Below are 26,657 nucleotides of genomic sequence, written 5' to 3'. Positions count from 1 at the left end.
ATCTGCCTGCCAATGGGACACCGGTTCAACCCCTGGTCTGGGAAGATCCCAAATGTCTCAGAGCAATTAAGCCCATGCATCACAAAAACTGAGCCTCTGCTCTAGAACCCAGGAACCACAACTACTGAGCACCCTTGCCGCAACTACTGAAGGCCAAGTGCCCCAGAGTCCGTGCTCCAAAACAAAAGAAGCCACACCAGTGAGAAGCCCACACACTGCAACTAGAGAAAAGCCCACACAGCAATTAAGACCCAGCACAGCCTAAATACATAAATTATTTTTTTTAAAAAAAGCAAAACAGTGTCCTCATCTAAAGATTCCCACTAGTTCTGTTTCTAGACACTTTGAAGGAAATTTTGCCACTCAATCCTAACAAGAAAGTTAACTAAATCCCAATAGATTAGCTAGAGTATTGTTCCATCTGGCTCTAACAAAACTTTCTTTCAGAGTGTTATCCAAATGAACAAGAGGACAGACCACAGGATCTTCCAGAGTAGCTCTGTCCAAAAGAACTTTGTACAATGTCAGAATTTTTTTTTTTTTTGCCCAGCACAATAAGGTAGCCCACAAGCTACTAAGATTCATTTCAGTTCAGCCACTCAGTTGTGTCTGACTCTTTGTGACCCCATGGACTGCAGCACATCAGGCTTCCCTGTCCCTCACCAACTCCCGGAGCTTGCTCAAACTCATATCCATCAAGTCGGTGATGCCATCCAATCACTTCATCATCTGTTCTCCCCTTCTCTTGCCTTCAATCTTTCCCAGCAACAGGGTCTTTTCCGATGAGTCAGTTATTTGCATCAGGTGGCCAAAGTATTGGAGTTTCAGTTTCAGCATCAGCCCTTCCAATAAATATTCAGGACTGATTTCCTTTAGGATTGACTGATTTGATCTCCTCGTCCAAAGGACTCTCAAGTCTTCTCCAACATCACAGTTCAAAAGCATCAATTCTTTGGCGCTCACCTTTCCTCATGGTCCAACTCTCACATCCACATATGACTACTGGAAAAACCATAGCCTTGACTAGACGGACCTTTGTTGGCAAAGTATTGTCTCTACTTTTCAATATGCTGTGTAGGTTGGTCATAGGTTTTCTCCCAAAGGAGGTAGTGTCTTTTAATTTCACGGTTGCAGTGACCATCTGCAGTGATTTTGGAGCCCAAGAAAATAGTCTGTCACTGTTTCCATTGTTTCCCCATCTATTTACTAGGAAGTAATGGGACCAGATGCCATGATCTTCATTTTCTGAATGTTGAATTTTAAGCCAGCTTTTTCACTCTCCTCTTTCACTATCATCAAGAGGGTCTTTAGTTCCTCTTCACTTTCTGCCATAAGGGTGGTGTCATCTGAATATCTGAGGTTACTGATATTTCTCCTGGCAATCTTGATTCTGGCTTGTGCTTCATTCAGCCCAGCATTTCACATGATGTACTCTGCATATAAGTTAAATAAGCAAGGTGACAATATGCAGTCTTGACATACTCCTTTCCCAATTTTGAACCAGTCTGTTGTTCCATGTTGGTTCTAACTATTGCTTCTTTACCTGCATACAGATTTCTCAGGAGGCAGGTAAGGTGGTCTGGTATTCCCATCTCTTTAAGAATTTTCCACAGTTTGTTTTGATCCACACAGTCAAAGGCTTTAGTATAGTCAATGAAACAGAAGTAGATATTTTTTTCTGGAATTCTCTTGCTTTTTCTATGATTCAACAGGATGTTGGCAATTTGATCTCTGGTTCCTCTGCATTTTCTAAATCCAGCCTGAATATGTGAGACTTCTCGGTTCACTTACTGTTGAAGCCTCACTTGGAGAATTTTGAGCATTACTTTGCTAGCATGTGAGCTTGCTATAAGGTAGCAATAAGGAGACCTACAGTTCTCATCGCTATTGTTAGTTACAGGTAGTCACCGAGCACTTGAAATGTGATGAGAATGACCGAAGAAGCATTTTTGTAAGTTTAATTTTAATGGTCGCATGTGGCTACCCTGTTGCACAGCACAATTCTGCGGCTTAAAAACAAGACTGTATGATGTTTTTGTGCCTGCCATTAAACACATGTATCTGTGGCAGAAACTCAATCTAAGGGTTGCTTTCATAGCAATATTGGTTGGTGAAGTGAGAGGAGACCTATAGTTCTCACCACTGTTATTGTCGACTAACAATATTCAATATTTATGATGTATAAAGATTCCTTGAAGTTGGTACCCAGCAGCAGCAGCCTGGCTCTAGGGGGCCTCTGGACTTTGGAGGCAGACCTGGGTAATATAAACTGCAAAAGCTAAGACTAGGATGAAAATACACAACTCAGAGGACTGTCTTGAAAATTAAATGACCACACCTGCGAAAGCACCACTGAACTTCGCTAACACCAAAATGCTATTTTCACCACCATCCTTATTTAATTAAGTACATGAGCTTTAATAAAGCTTTATCTGTTTGGGAATGGGCATATAAATAGAATGTAGGAAATTATACCCATCCTCTCCCTAATCCCTCAAGTAATTTCAGCTAAGAATTCGATCTGGAAAAAGGATATCCTTGTCACAGTAGTTCTTATAAGCAAAATAAACCATGGGGACTTCCTCTTTTCTAAAGAGAATGAACTGCAGTCCATTTAAGTTATATTTATGTAGTCCAAGTAAATCTATATGTTGGTTTTTGTTTCTGAATTGTATTTGTTTCTGTATTGTAAAACAATACATTAATATGTAAAACCACATTATAGCAGCACAAGATAAATAAAACAAATTCAGGACAGTGATCCTGGGAGATGTGGGGAAAGATGAGGATCAGGGAAGGAATACAAAGGGACTTAAGTTTCATCTGCAACATTTCATTCCTTTTCACAAAAACAATGGGTCAAATATGCCAAAATGTTGACTTGACCAAACTTAGTTGTAAGTATTATAGGTATTAAATCATTGACTATAGTATTATCTGTTATTTTTCAAAAATTTATTTTGACCTAATTTTAGATGTACAGAGAAGCTGCAAATACAGTATCCATGCATCTTCACCATACTTCCCTTAATGTTAACATCTTAGGCATCCATAGTACAATAATCAGACCAGAAATTTAACTTTGGGACAACACCATTAACTAAAATTAAAAACACAATCAAGTCTCCCCAGGTTTCCCACTCATGTCCTTTTCCCATTCTGATAATTGCATCTAGTTACTTCTCTCTAGTCTTCTGCAGTTTCTCAGTCTTTCCTTTCCTTTTATGGCCTTGACACTCATTATTTTGTTGAGTATCTCAAAAACGGAGTGTGTCTGATATTGTCTCATTGTTTGGCTGTGATTACACATTATGGGCAAGACTACCACAAAAATGACGCTGTGTCTTTAGTGTACCATATCACAGGTTTGTGGTATCTTTTTATACTGTCAAAATATTTCATAATTTCAAAAGATGAAAAATCAGCAGCTATATTAGTCTCGGTTCTCCAGAGAAACAGAACCAATAGTATACATATGAATGTGTATGTATAGCCACACACACACATGAATGACAAAAGAGGCTTAGTATAAGGAATTGGCTCATGCAGGTTAGGAAGTTGAAAAGTCCCAAGGTGTGCCCTCTGCAAGCTGGCGACCCAGAAGAGACAATAGTGCAGGTCCAGTCCAAGTCCAATGGCCTGAGGATCAGGAGAACTGATGATGTAGGTTCCAGTTTGAGTCCAAAGGGAGGAGAAAACCAATGTCCTAGCTCAAAGACAGTCAGGCAGAGAGAGCAAATTCTCCCTTCCTCAGTTTTCTGTTCTATTCAGATTTCAAAGGATTGGAAGCCAACCCAACTAGGCAGGGGCCATCTGCCTTACTGAGTCTACTGATCCCAATGTTAATCTCATCTGGAAGCACCCTCACAGACACACCCAGGATAATGCTGAACCAAATATCTGGGTGCCCTGTGGCCAAGTCAAGTCAACACATAAAATTAACCACAATAGTAGCTTAATTTCTAAGTCAGAAACTTTCCACTCTATATATTTAGGCTCTAAATCCCATCAAGTCAAATGGATTTGAGGAAGCATTCCAATTTTTAAACTTGTCATTATTATTGGCTTCAGTTCTAAAACATTGTAAATTCACCACATACTATCATTTTTAAAACCTCAACAGCTTTATTATAGATGATTCTGCTTCAGGAGAAAAGGTAATGAGCCAGCTATACCATTTAGATAATTGATCCAAGGAAAGGTAGGTCACCAAGTCAAAATAAGGCCCTAGGAAAGAAATGAACATAAGTGGTATTGCTAATGAGGACCCTGAATCCTCTGATTTGTTATCAGAAGTAAAAGCTAAGTCACCTTTTAGAACTGATTACACTCCTCACGTAATCCTAAAAGCATGGCATCCTAAAGATGTGTTGTTACTTCAATGATGCCTTAGGAAAAAATATCAGAATAAATTATGTAATATATAGGGGTGCCCTGGTAGCTCAGACAGTAAAAAATTTGCCTGCAATGCAGGAGACCCAGGTTTGATTCCTGGGTCAGGAAGATCTCCTTGAGAAGGGAATGGCTACCCACTCAAATACTCTGGCCTGGAGAGTAAATAACAAGCAATTAACAGCACTTATCCTTTTTCTGGGGTAGGTGAGAAGGCAAGTTTCAAGAACTTTGAGCTGTATATGAAATGTATATGTACACATATGCATTTAAAATGAAATCTATATGTATACATATATATACAAACACACATATATATACTGAGAGATAGAAAGAGTATACCGAGAAATGGCAGCATGTACAAATATATAAGATTTCAAGTTTTCTCTGATGCTTCCCCTGTGTGAAGCTCTTTTCTCTTCAGGATGATTCTATACTTTAGTAGTTTAGGCTGAGAAATAATTTTTTCCCACTTAAATTTTTCTTTAGTTCAAAGCATTCCATCTACATGGGTAATGGTATAGCACACAGCTTCTCCCAGAACTTCACTCCAGCTGCATGGAAAGAAAGGAACTCATGAATCCTTTTCTAGGCTCCCAGTGCCCTGGGAGGCAGTCATAGAGTTTTTATGAAAAGCCAGAGCAGAGGAATCCAGATCTCATCATGCCAAAGAGGAAGCTGAATACTTATTTTAAATCTCATTTTAGCCTGCTCCAAATGTGGATACCACTGCTTGGGGCCAGTCCTGTGGTCTACGTACTTAGAATACACAGTTCCACTCAAAGGAGTTTCTTACAAGGCACCAGAACACAGGTTTAATTTTGGCCTAAGTCCCAGGAATCTTTCAGGGAGGAGGCAGGTGGTCAGCCTCCCGAGAGACAGGAGTGTGTAGAGAGTAAGAGTACGAGCTCTGGAGCCAGACTGCTTATGTCTGAACCCAGGTTCTAGGGTTTATGGTTTGGAGATGTGGGAAGGGTACATAACTGCTCAGGCCTTGGTTCCTTTGTCTGGGGGTGGTGGTGGTTTAGTCGCTGAGTCATGTCTGACTCTTGGGACCCCATGGACTGAAGCCCACCAGGCTCCTTTGTCCATGGGATTTCCCTGGCAAGAACACTGGAGTGGGTTGCCATTACCTTTTCCAGGGTGCTTTTGTCTGTAAAACAGGGCAACTAACAATGCTTAACTGATTGGGGAGCTGTGAAGATTAAACAATAAGCACATACAAAGTGCTTAGAATAGGACCTGGCATACAGTATGCTAAGTCACTTCAGTCGTTTCCGACTCTGTGCAACCCCATAGACGGAAGCCCACCAGGCTCCCCCGTCCCTGGGATTCTCCAGGCAAGAACACTGGAGTGGGCTGCCATTTCCTTCTCCAATGCATGAAAGTGAAAGTGAAGTCGCTCAGTCGTGTCTGACTCTTAGCGACCCCATGGATTGCAGCCTAACAGGCTCCTCCATCCATGGGATTTTCCAAGCAAGAGTACTGGAGTGGGGTGCCATTGCCTTAAGTGGCCAGTAAATGCTACAGAGGAGGCTGCTCCTGACCTCCCCAGAATTAACCTAGGACCCCAAACACTCATGGAATGTGTGGCATCTGTTGTCACCTGCCATGTGGCTTCTGTAGAGTATAGATGGTGTCTCCCCAATTCCAATTCTGCCTATTTTTCACACCAGGACATCATAACTCCTGAAACAGACTGACCGAAAACAATCTAACAAAACTTAGAAATTTAACCAGTGGGACTGACCAGGTGGCTCAGTGATAAAGAATTCACCTGGCAATGCAGGAGACCTGGGTTCAATCCCTGGGTCGGAAAGATCCCCTGGAGGAGGGCGTGGCTACCCGCTCCAGCATTTTTGCCTGGAGAATCCCATGGACAGAGGAGCCCGGCGGGCTACAGTCTATGGGTCGCAGAGTCGGACAGCGACTAAGCAAGAGCATGAGAAATTTAACCAGTACGACAGCAAAAGCACTGTACTGATACTGAGCAAACATAGCAAAATTAAATATAATCTTGTTAAATGGAAATAAAGAGAAATATGTTTGAAAAAGATCTTTTAGCAACTAATAGATTTCAGTGTGCTCGAGTTCTTTAAGTCAGACCAGTGTTTCTTGGCTTTTTTCCTGTGTGTGTGTGTGTGTGTGTGTGTGTGTGTGTGTTGAAACCTATGCTTCTTTTTGGATAAATATAAAAACCGTATGGTTTCTTTTAATGCTGTTTGTAACTTGAAATTTTTTTAAAATGTGACCAAAAAAAGTTCTAAGCAATATTAATTTAGGAACATGCTTTTTCAACATTGTAAATCAACTATACTTAAGTGAAAAAACAATTTTTTTTTAAAACATAACATGTACTTTTTCCAAGTACATACGCACTCCATTCCTTGGAAACTCTGGGTGGAAGCCCTACTCCCTTCCTGAGAATCACTGATTGACCCAGAAACAGTACTCCACAGCCCCACAGTTTAGACCAGGCTGGCAGTTGCTGTAACTACATTTGTTAAGATGATTCTACTGTTGGAAAGGTTAATTTCTGTTTAGGCTCTGCAACCGACTGACTGCCTTCAATCCTACATGACCCACAGTTGTCCTCAGAATTTGCACATTTGGGAAGCAGACAATGAAAGACTTACTGCCTCCACCCAGAAAGTGCCCCCAGAGATCTCACCAATCCCCTCATAATTCCACGATGCCATTGGGAAGGGGTGGGCAGACCAGGAAGTGCGAGGACCTAGTGAGGTCAGCAGAGGAGGATGACAAGGAAAAGCAAAGCTCCAAGTCTAGAAAAAACCAAGGCACCTCATGTTATTGAAGAGACTGTCAAAGGAGATAATATAGTGAACAAGGACAACAAGGACAGAGATCCAGGTAAGAGAACTGGTGTAAAATAATACAGACCACCTCAGGAATAAGGCCGAAGCCTAGCTGGGAAGCTCAAAGAAGAATACAAAGGTCCTCAACAATGCCTTCCTCCATACGTGTCCACATCCATCTTCACGTTTTTTCCTTCTAACATCGGGAAATAAACAAGTATTATTACAATTAAGCCCCCTGCCCATGCCACGTATCCCACCCTTACTCTCCGAAAGCAGCAGCCAACCTTTTAAGTTTTGAAACTGTCCCTCAGTACTGACTGTGCCCCTCTTCTGTATTTGGGCAGTGGGTGCAGAAACTAAGCTGACCCCTGCCTCCTCCCTCACTTTCTCACTCAGACACAGATGAAGTAAAGTCTAGGCCCACTGTTACCACCTCGTCTCCTCCCATCCATTTCTCAACCCAGGGCAAACCTACTGCTTCTATTCTCATGAAAGCCAACCAATAACATTCATGCTGTGCCAAATGCACTGGAAGTTTTGTTTTGTTTGCTTGTTTTCATCATGTTGAGCATTCAATATACTTTGAGTTAACCAGAAGAATGCCTAATAAATGAAACCACTACCTGAGTATGTGCTCACAGGATAAAAACCAAGTTCCCTAACAGGGGTGGAAGGCTTTCCATGATCTTGGTGACCCTGTTTACCACTTTATGCTTGAGCTCCACCCCACACCTGGCTGTTTCTCACCTGGGAGTCCCTGCTCACGTGTCCCGTCTGCTTGTAAGGTCCTCTACCCCAATTACTCCCTCCTTTTCAGCTAACTTCCACACCCCACTAAATACTGAGATCAGAGGGCATCTCCTCTGAAAGGCTTCTCCTGATGCCCCCTCCTGGATCTCCACACTGGCAGCACAAGGTACCACCTTCTGTTCTCCCATGACATTAGTTTTAAGTTCTGCTGCTGCAGTTACCATTCTGTCCTATAAAAGGCTGTTTATGTCCATTTCACCAAACAGGTTCTAAATTCCCTCAAGACAGGAACCATCCTGAGCACCGACATGACAAGAGGAAAGGAACTGTCATGGCATTTGTCCTTCTGCCATCGAGAGGGAGTCTCATCAGCTGAGTTGATGAGGGGATGGGATATTTTGGGAGCAAGGCACTGGTTCCTATAGCTTTCAATTCCTTCCTTCTCTCTTCCCACACTTCTGACTACAACTCGGGTCCTTCTGTTACCATGGTAACCAACAGTCCCAGAACACAGACTTCTGGCAGTTGGACTTTTAGCTACTGAGACTCAGGACCTGAAGGATTTTTCAAGTCCCCAGTTTATGGCTCAGGAGTTGGCAGCACCCCTCTCATGTGGGCAGCCACCAGGGCAGAACATTACCGAGACTACAACAGGTGCATGCATGTGCGCATGTGTATTCCTACCCTCTCCCCCGGTTTCTACGGGACATCATAGACAAAGTGCCATCAGATGGTGGAAGGATGCGCAACTAAATGCCTATAACCTTTCTGGGAAGCAACTTGGTATCAACCATTAGGAGCCTTTAATACATTTGTGGTCTTTGATCGACTAAACCCACCTATAAAAACATAAAGGGAGACACAAAGATTTATTAACAAAGGGTTTTACTGCAGATGTGTCTATTAAAGACAATAACTAAGTCATTAATAATAAAGTGGTTAAAATAGACAGAATAGCCATATACATGTTTAATGTAGGTTGTGCCATCAGTTCAGTCAGTTCAGTTGCCCAGTCGTGTCCAACTCATGGCAACCCCATGGACTGCAGCACGCCAGGCATCCCTGTCCATTACCAACTCCCAGAGCTTGCTCAAATTCGTGTCTATCAAGTCGGTGATGCCATCCAATCATCCCATCCTCTGTCGTCCCCTTCTCTTCCTGCCTTCAATTTTTCCCAGCATCAGGGTGAGTCAGTTTTCCAGTGAGTCAGTTCTTTGCATCATGTGGCCAAAGTATTGGAGCTTCAGCATCAGTCCTTCCAATGAATATTCAGGACTGATTTCCTTTAGGATAGACTGGTTTGATCTCCTTGCAGTCCAGTCTGCCTGCAGTGCAGGAGACCTGGGTTCAATCCCTGGGTTGGGAAGATTCCCTCGAAAGGGGAAAGACTACCTACTCCAGTATCCTGGCCTGGAAAATTCCATGGACTGTATAGTCCTCAGGGTCGCAAAGAGTCGAACAGGACTGAGCTACTTTCATTGTCACTTTCAGGTTGTGCCATAAAATATAATAATCTCAGTTTCAACTGATATGACTTTCATATCTACATATACACATGACGGTACATATATATATACACATATATAATTGTATACACATAAGTACATATAAATAAAAAGAAAAGATTATAAGGAAATCCACCAAAATGTTTTCATGATGATTATCATTATCTCTGGACAGGGGAATCACAAGCATATTTGTTTTTATCTTCATACTTTTTTATATTTTTCAAATTTTACAGCATGATCATTTTTCTTTTATGATACAAGTTTTTTCAACTGTAGTAATAGATGATAGGAGGCATCCAATGAAGATGCTTAGTGGAGAGGGTTGTATTGAGCAGGTTTTTAAAGGGAGAGGGCTGCCTCTTTTGTTCTTCATTGGAGATTGTAAAACAGATGAACTTCTCTCAGAGTGGGATAGTTCCAAATAGAAAAGAGAACGGATAATGTTATAGGGTAAGTACCATATTACCCTCCTCTTCTCCCCAATCCCACTTAGATTTTCTCTTTTGAAGATCCCTGGGATGAGGGAGACCTGAGATTTGAGCCTTCAAACTCCATGGTGCACTCATTCTCCAGCAGCTCTGAATCAAACCTGAGTCTCTCTGTGGGCTATTTCCCCTGTGAGGACACCCTCTCCTGTGAGGACACCCTCTCCTGTGAGGACACCCTCTCCTGTGAAGACTCGTCTTCTGAAGGTCCTTCAATGCACTTTGTCCCTCCTATCCAAGGGTCATGGCGGACTGAAAACACAGGGAGGCTCCTAGCGAGACGAGACCAAATACAAGATGACCCAGAGCAGTTCTGCAAACTCAGCATCACCCTGGCCTGGGATGTTGACATGGCCTCTAACAATTCAGACTCGACCACTAACTGTGACCTAAGTGGAGACAACAAAGACAAGCACCCCAAAGAGAAGACACAGTTGACTCTCAGCAAACTGGATGGTCTTGTGCAAAAGCTTGAGAAATTTCTAGAGAACCAGAAAGATGACAAAGATGATGACTCTGTGTTCCCTGAATCTGCTCAGGAGGAAGACTCCCAGCTGCCTAGCAGCTCCCTTCCAGGTATGGCTCAGGTTAGTCATCAAGAATATGGTAGCTGTCAAGACTTGGCCAAGTTCAACCCACTAGAAAATGAAGATGTCAACCAGTTTCCACAGATTCATCCAAGGCTTCAGAACCAGGAGCTTGCTAAGGTGAGCAGAGAAGTGCCTCACAGGCAAGCACAGGACGGGCCTGGTGGAGGGTCCAGGTGGGAACGCATGGAGCATTACTTCCCACTATAGAAAGGATAGAGCAGAGGTGAAGGCAAAACACCGAGGAGCCCTGAGAGAGAAGAGGGTAGGAATGTAAAGACAATGATTATGACCAAAATACGAGTGTGTATGTGTGTGTGTGTAAATATTAATGAGTACTGAAATTGAGCATATGTAGCTGGGTTGTGTATTAGTCATTCAGTCACGTCTGACTCTTTGTGACCCCCATGGACTGTAGCCTGCCAGGCTCCTCTGTCCATGGGATTTTTTAGGTAAGAATACTGGAGTAGTGGGTAGCCATTCCCTTCAACAGAGGATCTTCCTGACCCAGGGATCAAACCCAGGTCTCCTGCACTGCAGGCAGATTCTTTACCATCTGATCCACTAGGGAAGCCAGTTAAAGGATCTGAGCTCCCTACATGGACAAATACTGACTCCACTGTCGTCCAGGTTACACAATATCTAACACTCGTCTTCTTGGCAGATAATAAGCAAGGCAACTGGCAGCCAAGGCACAGATATTGCAGAGATCTCCTCAGTCTTATCAGGTCCACCAGAGAAGGAGGACACTCACTCCAGCACAGGAGCCCTCTCGTGTCTGAACTTCGGGTGGGTCTTCCGCTGGCTAAGGCCCCAAGTCCGCTCCTCACTTTTGGGGAGAGAGGATCCCAAGGAGGCCAATGAGCGCCCCCGTGAACTGGCACGAAAGAAAAGATTCTCTTACAGAAGCAAGAGAATCCAACCTCAAGAATCCTTCGAATTAGGACACCCCATACCACCAGATTTTTAAACTTTTTGATAGTCCCTATTCTACAATCCCCACAAGTTGTTTTTCCCAATAAACAAAATATATATTCTTTTAAAGAATTTATTTATGTATTTTTGGCTGCCCTGAGTCTTCATTGCTTTACAAGGGCTTTCTATAGTTGTGGTGAGTGGAAGCTTTTCACTGTGGTGGCTTCTCTTGTTTCAGAGCATGGGCTCTAGGGAACACAGGCTTCAGTAATTGCTGCGTGTAGGCTCAGTAGTTGTGCTTCATGGAGTCTAAGGGCACAGTCTCAATAGCTTAGTTGCCCAGCAGTATGTGGGATTATCCCAGGCCAGGAATCAAACCAATGTCCCTTGTATTGCAAAGTGGATTCTTAACCACTAGGGTACCAGGGAAGCCCTCCAGCTGACTTATTATTTAAGAGATAAAGCCATGTAAACACATGACTATAAAGGGTTATGGCAAGTAAGAGTATGCACATGGTCCATATTGAATACTAAATAACCAATTCAACAAGAGTAGGTTGATTTTAAAAGGTTTCATATATGAGGTTCTTTGAGTCACAGATATGGTTAGTCTAAAATGGAGGACTTTATAAATTGGCATGGAGTTAAAGTATGCAATCCTGACAGGTTATACATGACAGACACTGGCTAGGATGTTGTCCCAGGAAAGAGAATACCATGGGAAATGAAGAAATAAAAAAATAGTGCATTTTTAGCAATCCATGCCCATGGTTACACCCTGAGTCTCTGCACAGCCGACTCCTCACTTTATCTACCTCTGAGAAAATTTCCCATTCAATTAGCTCACCTGAATGCCCTCCTTCACCTTCAGCTGCTCCCTGACTTCACCAAGACTTTGAGTTCATTACCCCATGAATTTCATTCACTTCCTTCCAGGAGCAGACTTTGCCCCTCCTTCCCAAGCCATGGCACATCCACCACATCCACGGGCACTGACAATGACTGCCCTTTTCTTTTCCCAGATCTTTTAATCTACACTCTCCAAATTCCCCACTAGAACAACAGTCTTCCTTCTCTCACAAGAGCCAACACACAAACACAGAATTACCTTCTCTACTTTCAGGAGGATTCCCACAATGCCTTCTCAAGACCCACAATGCCTGAGGCACTCATCCTTAGAGACACTGCTCCAGGGTTGCTAAGAGGCCAAAAGTGATTCTTCCAGTTGACATGGTCAACTTTACGTAAGCTGTCCCCCAGTCCCCACCTTCACACCATGACTTGTATGTTTCAGCTCTCTTGATATGACTATTTTACCTATAGACTCTGACCTCTTGAAGACAAGCACCAGGTTTTGGTTTTTACTGCAAGATCTTAACAGAGTCTGCTATAGAGTGCTGTATCTCTATATAATCATTTTAAGGTCTGAATATATTCTATTTCTCTTTTTTCCTGCATAATCATAATGTTTTTAAAAAATGAAATACAATAGCTTAGACTTGCTACTCCTTAAGTTACAAAAGTTACTGGTCAGCAGGATTAAGAGTAGAAAAAGAGGGTTGTGGGAGATAGGAAGAAGAGAAAATAGCAATCCGCAGAAGGTCAGGGGAGGCGGTGACCTACAGACTGAAAACACTAAAGCCAGAAGAATTTAGCAACTATTACTAATTTGATGGAGAAGGCAATGGCACCCCACTCCAGTACTCTTGCCTGGAAAATCCCATGGACGGAGGAGCCTGGTAGGCTGCAGTCCATGGGGTCGCTAAGTCGGACATAACCGAGCAACTTCCCTTTCACTTTTCGCTTTCATGCATTGGAGAAGGAAATGGCAACCCACTCCAGTGTTCTTGCCTGGAGGATCCCAGGGATGGGGGAGCCTGGTGGGCTGCCGTCTGTGGGGTCACACAGAGTCGGACATGACTGAAGTGACTTAGCAACATTAATTTCAAAATTTAATTCAACAAATATACATGGAGCCTTATTGTTGCTTTAGATGAGACACTAGAATACACCTAAAAGAAAGATGACAACTCCTACCATCATGGAACTGTAACCAGTCTTACTGTCTGCTCAATTCTTTATTAAATAAGTCAACCTCTAAGAAAAACTCACCCCAAGTGCACTACTGTAAGACTGCCCACATTAATAAGAAGCCCTGTTCATTCGTAAGATTTCCAACATATTAGTGTTTATTCCCAACATATTAGTGTTTATTCCAATAATTAGTGTTGTATAAACCTGTTTGAAAAGTATGAACCCACCTCTATGACTCAAGATACAAGCCTTTATAATAAATATTCTTTATAAAAAATTGCAATTCCAAATATTCTTTGAGATTGTTCTGCTACATCTTAGAAAGTGAGTCAAAGTGTTTAAAAACAGGAAATATTTCAGTACCTCCTCATTTATTATAGTGTCAAATATGTTATGAAGCTCTTAGTTGCATGCCAAACCAGGACCAGGCTCTCTGCTCTGTGTTGTATCCAAGGGACTGGGGCTGGAGGAGACTACTACAAGGCTAGAGTACTGAGAGCAAATTTGGCATGGTCATGGAGAGACTCTTACAGTCATGGGGAGACTCCATGAAGAAACCTCAAGACTCGAGGAGAATGACTGTGCTTGCCAGGCAATGTGCTCATCTACTTTCTTCAAGTGAACTTCGTCTTGTGATAAGGCTCAGATGCTTGAATTAGCAAGGTTTTACCTTATTCATATTCTAGACTCTGTAACAACACAGTAATACAATCCAGCATGCAGGGTAAGAAATTATCAAACAAATATAAGGAGTATTCAGCTGTCTCCAAACACAGAATTAGGATTGGTTAAAGTAAATTTCACAGACCACCTCATGCCACACCAATTTCTCACTCAGCAAGATCTCAACAAGAGAAAAAAGTATGTGATCATACCATACCAGCAAAGTAGGGGCAAATCACTTTTCCAAACTTCAAGAACATGACATGAAAATGCTCAAAAGGAGCATGGGGTCCAAGGTCTACCTGATCACAAAATAATGTCCAAAATCCTCTTACAAAACAATGAAAAGAAAAACAAAGCAAATTATAAATGAATTCATAGAGTTCTGGTAATGACCCCAGTATTCAAGAATAGTTTTGTTTAGGCAGGAGGGATAGTTAACAAGCTTCAAAAATAGGTCTTTTCATCATGAACTGCAAACAAGAGAACTGATACTGGGTACTCGCTAATCTCAAGATGGATGGGGGGGTTTTCAATTGCAATGTCCAGAGTCAATCTTTTCCTGCTTCCACTTACTACCTCAACAAAGAGAACAACACTTTGCTTTCAAAAGTGAAATGAGATCCTCATCAGATAACACCAAGTCACTGAGTGAGCTGGTCATGAGCAGGGTAGGTATAAAAGCTTTAGGATAATTCTTGAAAGAATTCTAAGTCTAGATCAAGGAATCCCCCCTCCTAAACAATTTCTGTTTACCATCTACCTTTCACAGGAATTTCATGGTTGAGATGCCCATTTGATTTCAACTAACGTGCCTTTAAGGAACTATTATGGTATAAAGAATATTTTCAGATAGGAGGGCAGACATGAAATATCTTTTCAGATTGTGGCCATTGAATGAAAATTCATCTCATTATCAATTGAATGCTCTCAGTCTAGAAGGAAATCAGAAAGGTGATTTGTTTTGCTGTTCTTCATCTGTACCAACAAAGATTTATTATTTTAAGGGCAAATCCCCCAAACTAAAAGACACACCTTTCTCTCTCTCTTTCCTAGAACTTTCTTCCTATACATCTACTCACAAAATAAAACACTTCTGACACGGAAAGTAATAATACGTGTTTGGATGGTTGTTTTTGAATTTCACTTTTGTCAGCTCCTCTGCCACCTGTCTTTGGGGTCTAGATTTTTTCCAAACAGGGATGGGGGTAAAAAGGACAGATTTTCTTTAGTAAAGTAACTTTCAAAAATTCAGTTACTACCATATTGCAACCACCAACCTGGTCACTGATTCACATAACGATCTAAGATGAATGTTAAAAACACTGGATGAATGACTGAGTGTTGGGGAACAAGATACCCACATGCTCCTGAAGAACTACCCCACAGCTCACTTATTAAGGGGATTGGGTACCTGTACAATGAGAGGTCCAGTGAACACCAACTTAATCCAGTGATTAACTCTCACATACGTTCTAAAGAGAAGCAGTGTATTCTTCCTAGCACTGTTGAATCTGAATCTAGTCATTAGGAAACCAACACTCAGATGAACCCGGATTGAAAGACACACTTTGATACAAATGTTTTAGACTTCTCAAACATGTTAATGTCATGAAATACAAAACAAGAACAAACAAAAAAAGGAGGGAGACAAGATAATTCAAAAAAGACAAAAAGAGGTCTGACAACCAATTGCTATTTACCATCCTTATTGAATCCTCCAAAGCTACAAAACTATGATAAAATATATTTTTTAATCATTGGAGAAATCTGAATGGGGGCTATATATTATGAACTGCTTTCAAGCAGTTCAGGAAAAAAAAAATACAAAACAGAGAACGTGAAAACAAAGATGGAGTTAAAAAAAAAACTCCAGTAAGTAGGGAATCCAGATCTCTGTTATTAAAGTATCATATTTGCTGTGCCTGTGTGATGTGTTAGTTGCTCATCATGTCCGACTCTTTGCAACCCCATGGATTGTAGACCACCAGGCTCCTCTGTCCATGGGATTCTCCAGGCAAGAATACTGGAGTGGGTTTCCATTTCCTTCTCCAGAGGATCTTCCTGACCCAGGGATCAAACCCCACGTCTCCTGCATTACAGGCAGATTCTTTATCATCTGAGTTATTAGTGATAGTAACATCTTAAAGATGTGCATATTTAAATCATTAATATTTTTCACTCTAAGCAAAACTTAGGTATTGGTTTAATTTCTCAAGTGATATAAACTGGGCAATTTTTTAATGTGGATTCATTCATCTGACACTTGCCTTTGAATTCACTACTGGCCACAAGGAATTTACAGTCTCATAGGCTAATAAATATTCATCCCCTAAGTCCCTCTAACTGTAAAAAGACAAACTGGAACAGTTGAAGAAGATTAGCATCTAGGCATTTTTCAAAAACATTGCAAATTTGAGGAGTTTATTTAGCTTTTGTAAGAATGATGTTTGTCCAATGTAGACCCAGGCTTTCTGCCTTCAAATTATCACAAATTTTGGGACTTCCCTGGCAGTCCAGTGGTTAAGACTTCACCTTCCAAAGCTGGGGGTGTGTGTTCTATCTCTGGTTGGCGAGCTAAGATCCCACATGCCTGATGGCCAAAAGACCAACATAAAGCAGAAGCAATATTGTAACAAGTTCAATAAAGATTTTAAGAAATGGTCCACATTAAAAAAATCTTTTAAAAATTATCTTAAATTTTAAGGTCTGGATAGCTCATGTTTACTCTCCAAAGAACTTCTTGAGCATTTTCCATGTTTCTCACAGATCAAGAAGAGCTTGCCACTTATAATACTATAATAACAATTCCTACAAACTGCTGTGACATTTCATTTTGAGTGGTGCTATATTCTTCTGCTTCTTCCAATGTAAGAAGCAACGTAAGCCTAAAGTCACTGTATAATGCATTGAACATCCTGAGGGACTTTAGAGAGCAAAAGAGAGGGCTACCATAGTCTTTCTTAATTAACCTTTTATGGAACATACTTTTCATATGATTAAAACTTTAGATGTTCTCTTAAACAAATGCACATATTCATATATAAACACTTTGCAAACAACTGAGAAAGTTCAGAGACTCCCTAAACCCTACACATTCAGCTTCACAACCAAGTTCTTAAATAAAACTTGCTGGCTTCGAGTCCCAGGTCCCCCACTTATTTGTGGTAGATCCTGGGAAAGTTACTTAAATTCTCTGGGCTTTCCATTTGCTCTATAAAATGAGACACTAATAGTACTCACCTCAAAGTGCTGCAGTAAGGATTAAGTAAAAGTGCCTGACACCTAGTAAATGTTGACAAATTTTAGCAGCTGCTCTTGCTGTCTTGTATTTCCTTTGTTTTAAAACTGTGCGTGGCTCCTAATGACTACAGCATGAAGTCCATGCCATTACGTTTCTTTACAGCAGATTATGCTGCGCTTTCCCAGTCTTAGTTAACAATGCTCCTCCCTCAGCCCTGCATTCCCCGCACTACTTGTCCCTGTACTTATTCCTGCTGTTGCTCCCTGTACTTCCCTGCCTCAGTGCCTTTGTTCACAAGGTTCCCTCCCCTTGGAACCGCTCTAACCATGCTCTTCCTTCAGTCTACCCTGCCACCTACCTACTCCCAAATGCACCCTTTAAGGCTCACATTAAATCCAAGCTCGTCTATGGAACTGAGCAGGTTGAAAATAAGCCTCACCTTCTTTTGTGCGACCATCACTACCTGCAGTAAAGTAAGTGTATAATTTATCCTGTTTTACAGAAATGTGCTTCCACATTTTTCATCCCACTAGACAAAGTCCCTGCGTTCTGCTTATCTTTTTTATGCGTCAAAGCCCCTGGCCCAGTTTCTAATACATAGTAGCTCCACGATAAATATTTGGAATATTTGAAATGGTTAATCTGCAGGAAATAATTGAAACAGATAATATCTGAAATTGAATGTAATTTCCGCACACATAAAATTTCACTTGCTTCTACTTTAATCAAGCCCAGTCCCTGGGTGTTTATATGGGGGGCTGTGGAGTGTGGCCGAGTGTAGGTGTTCCCTGAGTGGAAAACCTCAGTTCTGTACAACAGACAAAGCTACTTAATAAAAAGGCAGCCACAGCTTTTTACTTGCCTTAGTAGAAACTGAGGTCTAGCCTCTCCTTTTTATTTTAAAGACATTTCAAAGCTTCCTGTTTTCTCTAGATCAGGGGTTCTCAACCTCTAGCCTGAGGACCGGTACCTCTCTTCAGATCAGCAGAAGCATTAGATTAGAAATCAAGTACACAATAAAAGTAATACACTTGAATCATCCCCAAACCACCCCTCACCCCACCCCCTGCTCCCTGGAAAAGTTCTCTTTCACCAAATTAGTCCCTGGTTCGAGAAAGTCCTGTAGAACAGGAGCACTGTTCTACATAATATTTAGATACACTGACTCATTCAAATATGTTTACTGAACATTAACATGTGAGTCTACTTAGGGAGAGACTGATATCTTGCCAGACATAGCACAGGGGCTGTGTTTGAGCTAGGGCTGAAGGGAAGAGCTGGGTGAAGGAGCAGGCAACACTATGCAACGACTGTAACTTCTAAAGGCATGGCCAGGTTCCAGTGATGGGTCCAATTTAGCTTGAGCATGGGTGCAATGGTAAGAGACTGAAGTCTGAGGTAGAGGGATGGAGCCAGGTCACTAAGGAGCTTTGAATTGGTTCTTAGGGGAGAATGGAGTTCTTGAAGCAACAGACTGACATGATCAAATCCATGTCCTAGAGAGAGGTTTTTAATAACAGCAGTGTGGGAGCGAGGTTAAAGTGGAGAGAAGTCGGTATCAGGAATATTAGAAAAAAAAATGCTGCCAGCCTAGCTCCATGGTGAGATGGAAGAAGTCCAGTGCAGTTCCAGCTCTTTTTAGTAGTTTTCTCAAAATGGTTGGTGGTATTCCTGTTCCATCCTCAGGCCCAGCTATGATGCCCTCCATGCTATACCAGATCCAAGACACTACTCTCTCTGATGGTTAATAAGCATTTACATGAGTTAATGAACACAATGGACAGGAAATTATCTAAGTTGAAATGATGCACTAGATTCCTATTGTGCCCTCAGGCACCCAGGCACCATGGAACAGATTTCTCCCGGCTCTTTCGTTTATTTAGTATTCATTCACTTACTGAGTTTATTTAGTATTCATTTATTTAGTATTCATTCACTTTCTGAGGTCCCACTATGTGCTGGCCATTATTACCTTTCATGCCAGGGACAGGAGGATACACAAGAGGTTGTTCCTATTCTACAGGATGTTCAAAGTGCATCAGAGGCGTTAACTGTCGTTTATATTCAACAAAGGGAGTCACTAATTAGCCTTCATTTTACTTGAAGCTGGGATTACCTGGTGGCTCAGATGGTAAAGAATCTGCTGGCAATGCAAGAGACCTAGGTTTGACCTTTGAGTCGGGAACATCCCCTGGAGAAGGAAATGGCAACCGACTCCAGTATTCTTACCTGGAGATTTCCATGGACAGAGGAGCCAGGTGAGCTACTGTCCATGGGGTAAGCAAAGTTGGACATGACTGAGCGACTAACACTTTCACTTTTTCACTTTTACATGAAGCTATTTAAAAAATGTGTTCTGGATATTGGTTATAGTACCAACTTGAAATACATTTTTACCTTGAATGATTGGCTTTCTACATGAGCTATAAAGCTGAGCTGAGGGAGATTCCTGCTACAATATCTGGGATTATTTTGCTTATATTATACAGTAGATGTTTATGAATTTTCCCACTAGCTAAAATTTATTTGTAATCCCCAAACCATTATCAATGGTGCTTCTGCTGTTGTTCATGGCCATACACAGAGCAGCAAAAAATCTGAGTGCCCACGTGCACAGTCCCAGCTGAGGTTGAACAAGGCAATGCTCTGCCTTCTTGTTTCAGCTCAGCTCTCCTACTACAAACAAGTGTCCCAGGGACTTCCCTCGCAGTTCAGTGGTTAAGACTCCAGGCTTCCACTGATGGGGACACAGGTTTGACCCCTGGTCAGGGCACTAGGATCCCACATACCACATGGTGAGGCCAAAAAAAATTAAGTAAGTGTCCTTTCCATGATCTATCCTGTGTCATGTTTCACACTCACATGCTTTTGGTTGGTGATTTCAGTGTTTAAGATGGTTCCCATGGGGAGGGAGGAGGGAGGAGGGTTCAGGATGGGGAACACATGTATACCTGTGGTGGATTCATTTTGATATTTGGCAAAACTAATACAATTATGTAAAGTTTAAAAATTAAATAAAATTAAAAAAATAAAATAAAAAATAAAAGTTAAAAAAAAAAAAAGATGGTTCCCAAGCACTTCAGCATTTCTAAGTGCAAGAAAAGCTGTGATGAGCCTGGTAGAGAAAATGCATGTGTCAGATACGCCTAGTTCAAGCATGAGTTACAGTGCTGTTCATCGTGAGTTCAATGTTAATGTATCAACAACATGAAATAAGGTCCCTTTTAACAGAAAGAAGGTTATGGACTGGTCAGTTGGGAAAACACTGTGACAGGCGCTCACAGGAACCTAAGCCTGTGTATCCCCTAGGAGCAATGGCTCAGGAAGCTCTAATCCAGAGTTCTGGCAACTTTACAGACAGTAACTACTACAAATAACCAGAATCAACTGGATTTTCAGTGCAAAGAACCAGCCATAACACACTGATTTTTTTTTTTCCCAGCTCTACCTCCTGAGGATTCAGTAAGACCACAAAGTGAGGATGCAGAACTCACTTTCTGCCAAGTGAAAAAAGTCAAATATCACATAATCTCACTTATGTTGAACCTAAAAAACAAACAAACAAAATGAAAACAGACTCAGAGATAAAGAGAATGAATGGCTGGCTGTCAGAGCAAGGAGGATGTGGAGGTGGGTGGAATAGGTGAAGGGGATTGAGAGGTACAAACCTCCAGTTATACAACAAGTCATGGGGATGTGACACGCAGCATAAGGAATTATGGTCAATGGTGTTATAACAACCTTGGGGACAGATGGTTCCCAGACTCATCATGGTGAGCATTTCACTGTTGTTGCTGTTGTTCATTTGCTCAGTTGTGTCTGATTCTTTGCAACCCCATGGACTGCAGCACACCAGGCTTTCCCATCCTTCACTATCTCCCAGAGTTTGCCCAAGCTCATGTCCATTGATCATTTCACAATGTATGCACGTGTCAAACCATCTTGTAAGTATATCCAAAACATTACTGTATGTCAACTGTATTTCAATTTTTTTAAAAGAAATGACAAAAAAGAAAAAAGAAACCACCTTCCGGGTATTGTAACACTTCAGTAGAATTAGTTGGTTTTTTCTGTCCCTGAAGAGTCACTCAGACACAGTCTCCCAAAGAAGGTCAAAGTAAATGGGTATTGGGAGCATTACCGTTTTCTCTTGGGAGACGTCTTGTGCTTAAAGGCCTGATACTCCTTGAAGACCATTTATTTTCTGCTTTATACAATACTTGGTTTTTTGAGAACCCCAATAATCTGAGTGAAAGCTCCCTGAAAGGAGTAGTCTGTGCCAGACCTCAGCTAAGATCAAGTTAGACCCTGAAGAACCAAAAAGCCCACTTTTTTAGTCAAATAATCATTCTTTAATTTACAAAAATTTATAAACAGTAAGACTACTTAAGTCCCACCAAATTATGCAAAACTTTTGAAAATGCCCCAGAATCCCACATTTCCCTTGTAAAAGCTAATCTCAAAGCATGAAACAATTTCCCGACATGAGTATACTATACTAAGAGGCCAGACTCTCTGCTCCAGGGATTTCATGCCTTAGATCCAGAAGCATTAATGGAGAGTTCCATCCTGTCGTCTTGACTGTCTCCCAAGGTTGAGATAGTATTTATCTGTTAAACAAAACAGTCATCCAAACAGATCTCTTGAAATGCTTCCAGGCAAGATGAGAGGCCAAGGCAAGGAGGAGGAACAGCAAATCAGAAACCAAGGGCAAGAAAAGCTGGGCCCAAAATAAATATAGTACAAAATGCCCAGAATAGCCCAGAAAGACAGCTGATGACCTTTTCTTTTAAAATCTCTTCATCTCAGTATCAAATGGCACAAGTATCCAAAGCCAAGCATAATTACCACTACAAAGGTAAGAGAATAAAATACAGACGAACAAACAAACAAGAAAAGATGATGGTACAACAACATGTATTTTGAAATACAAACTTAAAACACAGACAACAAACACAATTATTGTACCAAACGCAGGAGTCAGTTATCAGTAAGGCACTACACCTCAGTTCCAGGTAATGGCCACAGGAAACTGTCAAGGCTATTTCAAACTCTGAATGCAACGTAATATTTAAAAGGAGATAGAACACTTTCTTTTTGCCTGAAGACTAAATGGATCCTGCTACAATGGCTGTGAACTGCCACACCCCTAATTTAAGTCGCCTCTTGGTTGGGGCATCTCTGGGAGAGGCCAGCATTACAGTATGTAAGGAACACTGAACACATCCTGAGGATCCAACTTCAGTTCTGTGATTCTGACGCACAAAGTCCTGTGTTTGTTGCTGTTCAGTCCCTAAGTCATGCCTGACTCTTTGCAACCCCAGGGACTGCAGCCTGCCAGGCTTCCCAGTCCTTCACTATCTCCTGGAGCTTGCTCAAACTCATCCATTGAGTCAGTGATGCTGTCCAACCTTCTCATTCTCTGCTGCACTCTTCTCCTTTTCCTTCAGTCTTTCCCAGAATCAGGGTCTTTTCCAACAAGTCGGCTCGTCCCATCAGGTGGCCAAAGTATTGGAGTTTTAACTTCAGCACAAAGCCCTGAGCTACTAAGTAATGGATTTAAGAATGACTGAAAATACTTATCTCACTTCTTCACTCTCAAAGCTATGGAGATCCTGGCTAACTGAAATTCTGATGCCAGAACCCAGGTTTCCCCAAAACATCACAATTTTATTTATTTTTATTTTGTATTGGGGTATAGCCCACTAGCAATGTTGTGGTAGTTTCAGGTGAACAGCAAAGGGACTCAGCCAATACATAAACTTGTATCTATTTCCCCCAAATTCCACTTCCATCCAGACTGCCACATAAAATTGAGCAGAGTTCCATGGTCCTTGTTGGTTATCCATTTTAAATATATCAGTGAAAATATCATAATTTTAAACCATAGATCCACTAAAATAGGAGTCAGAACTCCCACCAACCTAATTCCTCCTTAAACACTGATGCAAATACATACCTGAGTGCCATCATAGATGCTAGGGCCTCCTCGTTAACTATGGATATGCATGGCGACTTAAGAGAAACAGATACCACCTTGCAGTTACAGAGCCTGTGCACGCACAAGCCTGCACACACATGCCCCCTACATATTGGTTATTTAAGTATGTAAACATTTCCTTCTCTCTGTCAACAGTTACCCTCTTGCGTATCTGGATTAAGGAGAGAAAAAGTCAAAGGCACTGACCACCAGTTTCCCAATATGTGAGGGGAAAAGGAACAACCAAGAATAAATAGATGACTATGACTTCAGCCAGTTGAGACAAGAACTTCAAGCAGCCCTTCAACTCCATCTACTCACGCTCACACTCAGGGATGCTTAAGGGAATCTAACAGCCCAGCTAAATTTCCATTTGATTGCAAAGGTGATCTTAGATACTTCATGAGACAGGGAGAGATTACTAGAGGGAAGAAAAATGGAAAGGAAAAGCTTCCATAAATTTAATGAATAAATTTATTTATGTATTATCTCAGGGTATGATGAATCAAAGAAGCGCAAGACAAAACCACATATGTGACACATGACTCCAAACAAGGTAGCCATCTCCAAGTAGTATTTTCAGAATGTTTAGTACAAATTGTCTAGAATAAGGAATATTTGGTCCAAAATATGTAGTCAGGAGTTAAAAAACTTCAAATCCCACGTAATAATTAAAGTGATAGGGACCTTCCCTGGTGGTCCAGAGGTTAAGAGTTCACCTGCCAACGCAGGAACACAGATTTGATCCCTGGTCCAGGAGGATTCGACATGCCTTGGGGCAACTAAGCCCATGCTCCACAACTACTGAAGCCTGCATGCCTAGAGCCTGTGTTCCACAAGATAAGCCACTACAATGAGAAGCCTGTGCACTGCAATGCAGAGTAGCCCCCACTTGCCACAAGCAATGAAGACCCAGCACAGGCCAAAGAAAAATAAAGAGATAAAATGAAAGAGACTGGAAGAAGGGTACAGACAGAGAGCACAAAAGGGGAAGTTCTCTGGGAAAGGACACTGTCTAGGTGGCTACAAATCGCCTCTTAGAAACCACTGCACGAGCAGGTAGAATGATCCCATGGGAAGCCTCAGGAATGACCTGCACATTCCCACAGCCTTCCTCCGCCTGATGAAGAGGCTTTGATGAGCCCCCACCTCATTCCTGTACTTGGTCTATTCAGCCTCAAGGCTAGTATAACCAGAGAGCTTTCACCACCATCACCCGTGATTACATCAGAGAGACCAGGGTGTTGCCTGCACACTAGGCAAATGGTATTTCTTCTGTTTGCCAGTCGCCAGAACAAATAAATGGGTCAAAGCACAAATATTCCAAAGTTCTCCATTTACTTTAAATATTCCCTACATGCCCTCCTGCATCAGCTATTAGCATATGCCTGAGTGTATGGATGTGAGAGTTGGACCATAGAGAAGGTTGATGCTTTCAAATTGTGGTGAAATTTGAAAAATTGATGCTTTCAAATTGTGGTGCTGGAGAACTCTTGTGAGTCGCTTGGCTTACAAGGAGATCAAACCAGTTAATCCTATAGGAAATCAACCCTGAATATTCGATGGAAGGATGGATGCTGAAGCTGAAGCTCCAATACTTGGCCACCTGATGCGAAGAGCTGACTCATTGGAAAAGACCCTGATGCTGGGAAAGACTGAAGGCAGGAAGAGAAGGTGGTGACAGAGGATGAGATGGTTGGATGACATCACAAACTCAATGGATATGAGTTTGAGTAAACACCAGGAGATAGTGAAGGATAGGGAAGCCTCACATGCTGCAGTCCCTGGGGTCGCAAAGAGTCAGACACGACTTAGGGACTGAACAACAAGAACCCCTGGGTATAAGAACATAGGGCTCAAAACCTAAAAGCAATTATCTTGAGTATTACTTAAAAGTAATAATGATAACACTATTTAGGATTCTTATTAATTCAATTGAATCCAGTATTTCATTTTCAAATATCATTTTTACCATATAATTTCTTCAACATGTGGAACAACAAAACAAACTCAAATTAGTGACACACCCAACTGTGGGACTGTAATGTGAGAACTGAGAATTTACATACGTACATGAGATAAAGCCAACGCAGTTTCCATAATCCAGTTATGCCATATACAATGTCTTGAATATTTATTTATGTTGTTTAACATAAACATCCTTTAATGAATAAAGCAAGTGTATGAAAGCTGGTTAAAGTAAATGCCAGTGTGAAAGTGGATTTATATATACTCACATAACTTTACATCAATCACAACAGTCAGGTCATTTGTTTTTTATCTGCAGTGGACATTAACTGTTTTGTGAATTTAGGTCATATCTTAAAACTGTTCCTTCCTCTACTATTGTTAAGTGCTGAAATCTGCTGTCATAAGACATTCTGACTTGGGGAAACCCATGAAAGAATACAGCTTTTAGAAAAATAAAACTACACCCCAAACTAGATACTATTAAATTTAGAGATTCACAGAATCTTCCTTTGTCTCAAAGTCTAACTTTCTAATTTTACAGATGAGAAAACTGAGACTCAGGACTAATGCTATACCTGAAATCCCACAGATCATTTGTAGAGAAGTCAGAACTAGAATTTCAAAGTCTTGGGTCAAATGTTGTCTTAGACTCAACTCACTCTAAAAGTTTCCTTCGTAGAACAAATATTCATTTGTGAGATCATAATCTCACCGAGGGCAAAATTATGCTTAATCTACAACGGACGCCCCAAAAGTTAGTCCAGAATTTACCAACAGGTGGAAAGACGTCACTAGCCACAGTCAGTTGGAACGGACACCCTATACCAGCTGCGGTTGTAGTGAATCACCCACAGAGCCTCTCACTAAAGCTCCCTGCTACATACACACACTTATTTGCAAAATGCCTGATACGAGTTGAGAGTGAAATAAATAAAATCATGATTTTCCTTTGTGCAAAATGACCCAGCTCTCTTGTGAATCTTAGCTCGTCTGGTCTATTCTTGAAACAACCAAGTACAGCAGTTGCAACAAGCAGAAGTGTCTTTACTGACTCACGCTGGGGAGGGACCTGCCAAGGACACAGACAAATGTTTCCCTTCAGCTTTCCTCTGAGTTTCAGTTTAAGGCGAGGCAAGTCGGAAAATACATTTGTTAGTGTTCTCCACGCTTCAAAAAAAACTATGTTAATCTCATACTTTAAAAAAATAATCTGAAAACTTCTACCAAGTATCCGATGCAAACACATAATATCAGTCACAGTAAAAATCAGAAAAATAGTAAGAATAATGGCTATCACTTTTAGTGCCAG

General features: G+C 41.4%; 2 protein-coding genes across 10 annotated transcripts in view; one reads left to right on the top strand and one right to left on the bottom strand.

Annotated features, from left to right (window-relative positions):
- The window catches only part of PPFIBP1 (PPFIA binding protein 1), a 205,760-nt gene that overhangs the window by 102,468 nt on the left and 76,635 nt on the right, over positions 1–26,657 (bottom strand). The gene's annotated exons all lie outside the window — the stretch shown is intronic.
- C5H12orf71 (chromosome 5 C12orf71 homolog) lies at positions 9,376–11,629 on the top strand. The gene is made up of 2 exons (XM_027541613.1): positions 9,376–10,541; positions 11,206–11,629. The coding sequence occupies exons 1-2, from the start codon at positions 10,023–10,025 to the stop codon at positions 11,509–11,511; spliced, it is 825 nt and encodes a 274-aa protein (XP_027397414.1). The 5' UTR covers positions 9,376–10,022; the 3' UTR covers positions 11,512–11,629.

The sequence above is a fragment of the Bos indicus x Bos taurus genome, chromosome 5 (assembly GCF_003369695.1).
Source record: "Bos indicus x Bos taurus breed Angus x Brahman F1 hybrid chromosome 5, Bos_hybrid_MaternalHap_v2.0, whole genome shotgun sequence".
Lineage (NCBI taxonomy): Eukaryota > Metazoa > Chordata > Mammalia > Artiodactyla > Bovidae > Bos > Bos indicus x Bos taurus.
Note: the sequence above shows the minus strand (reverse complement) of the source record. Positions and strands in the feature narration are given on the sequence as shown.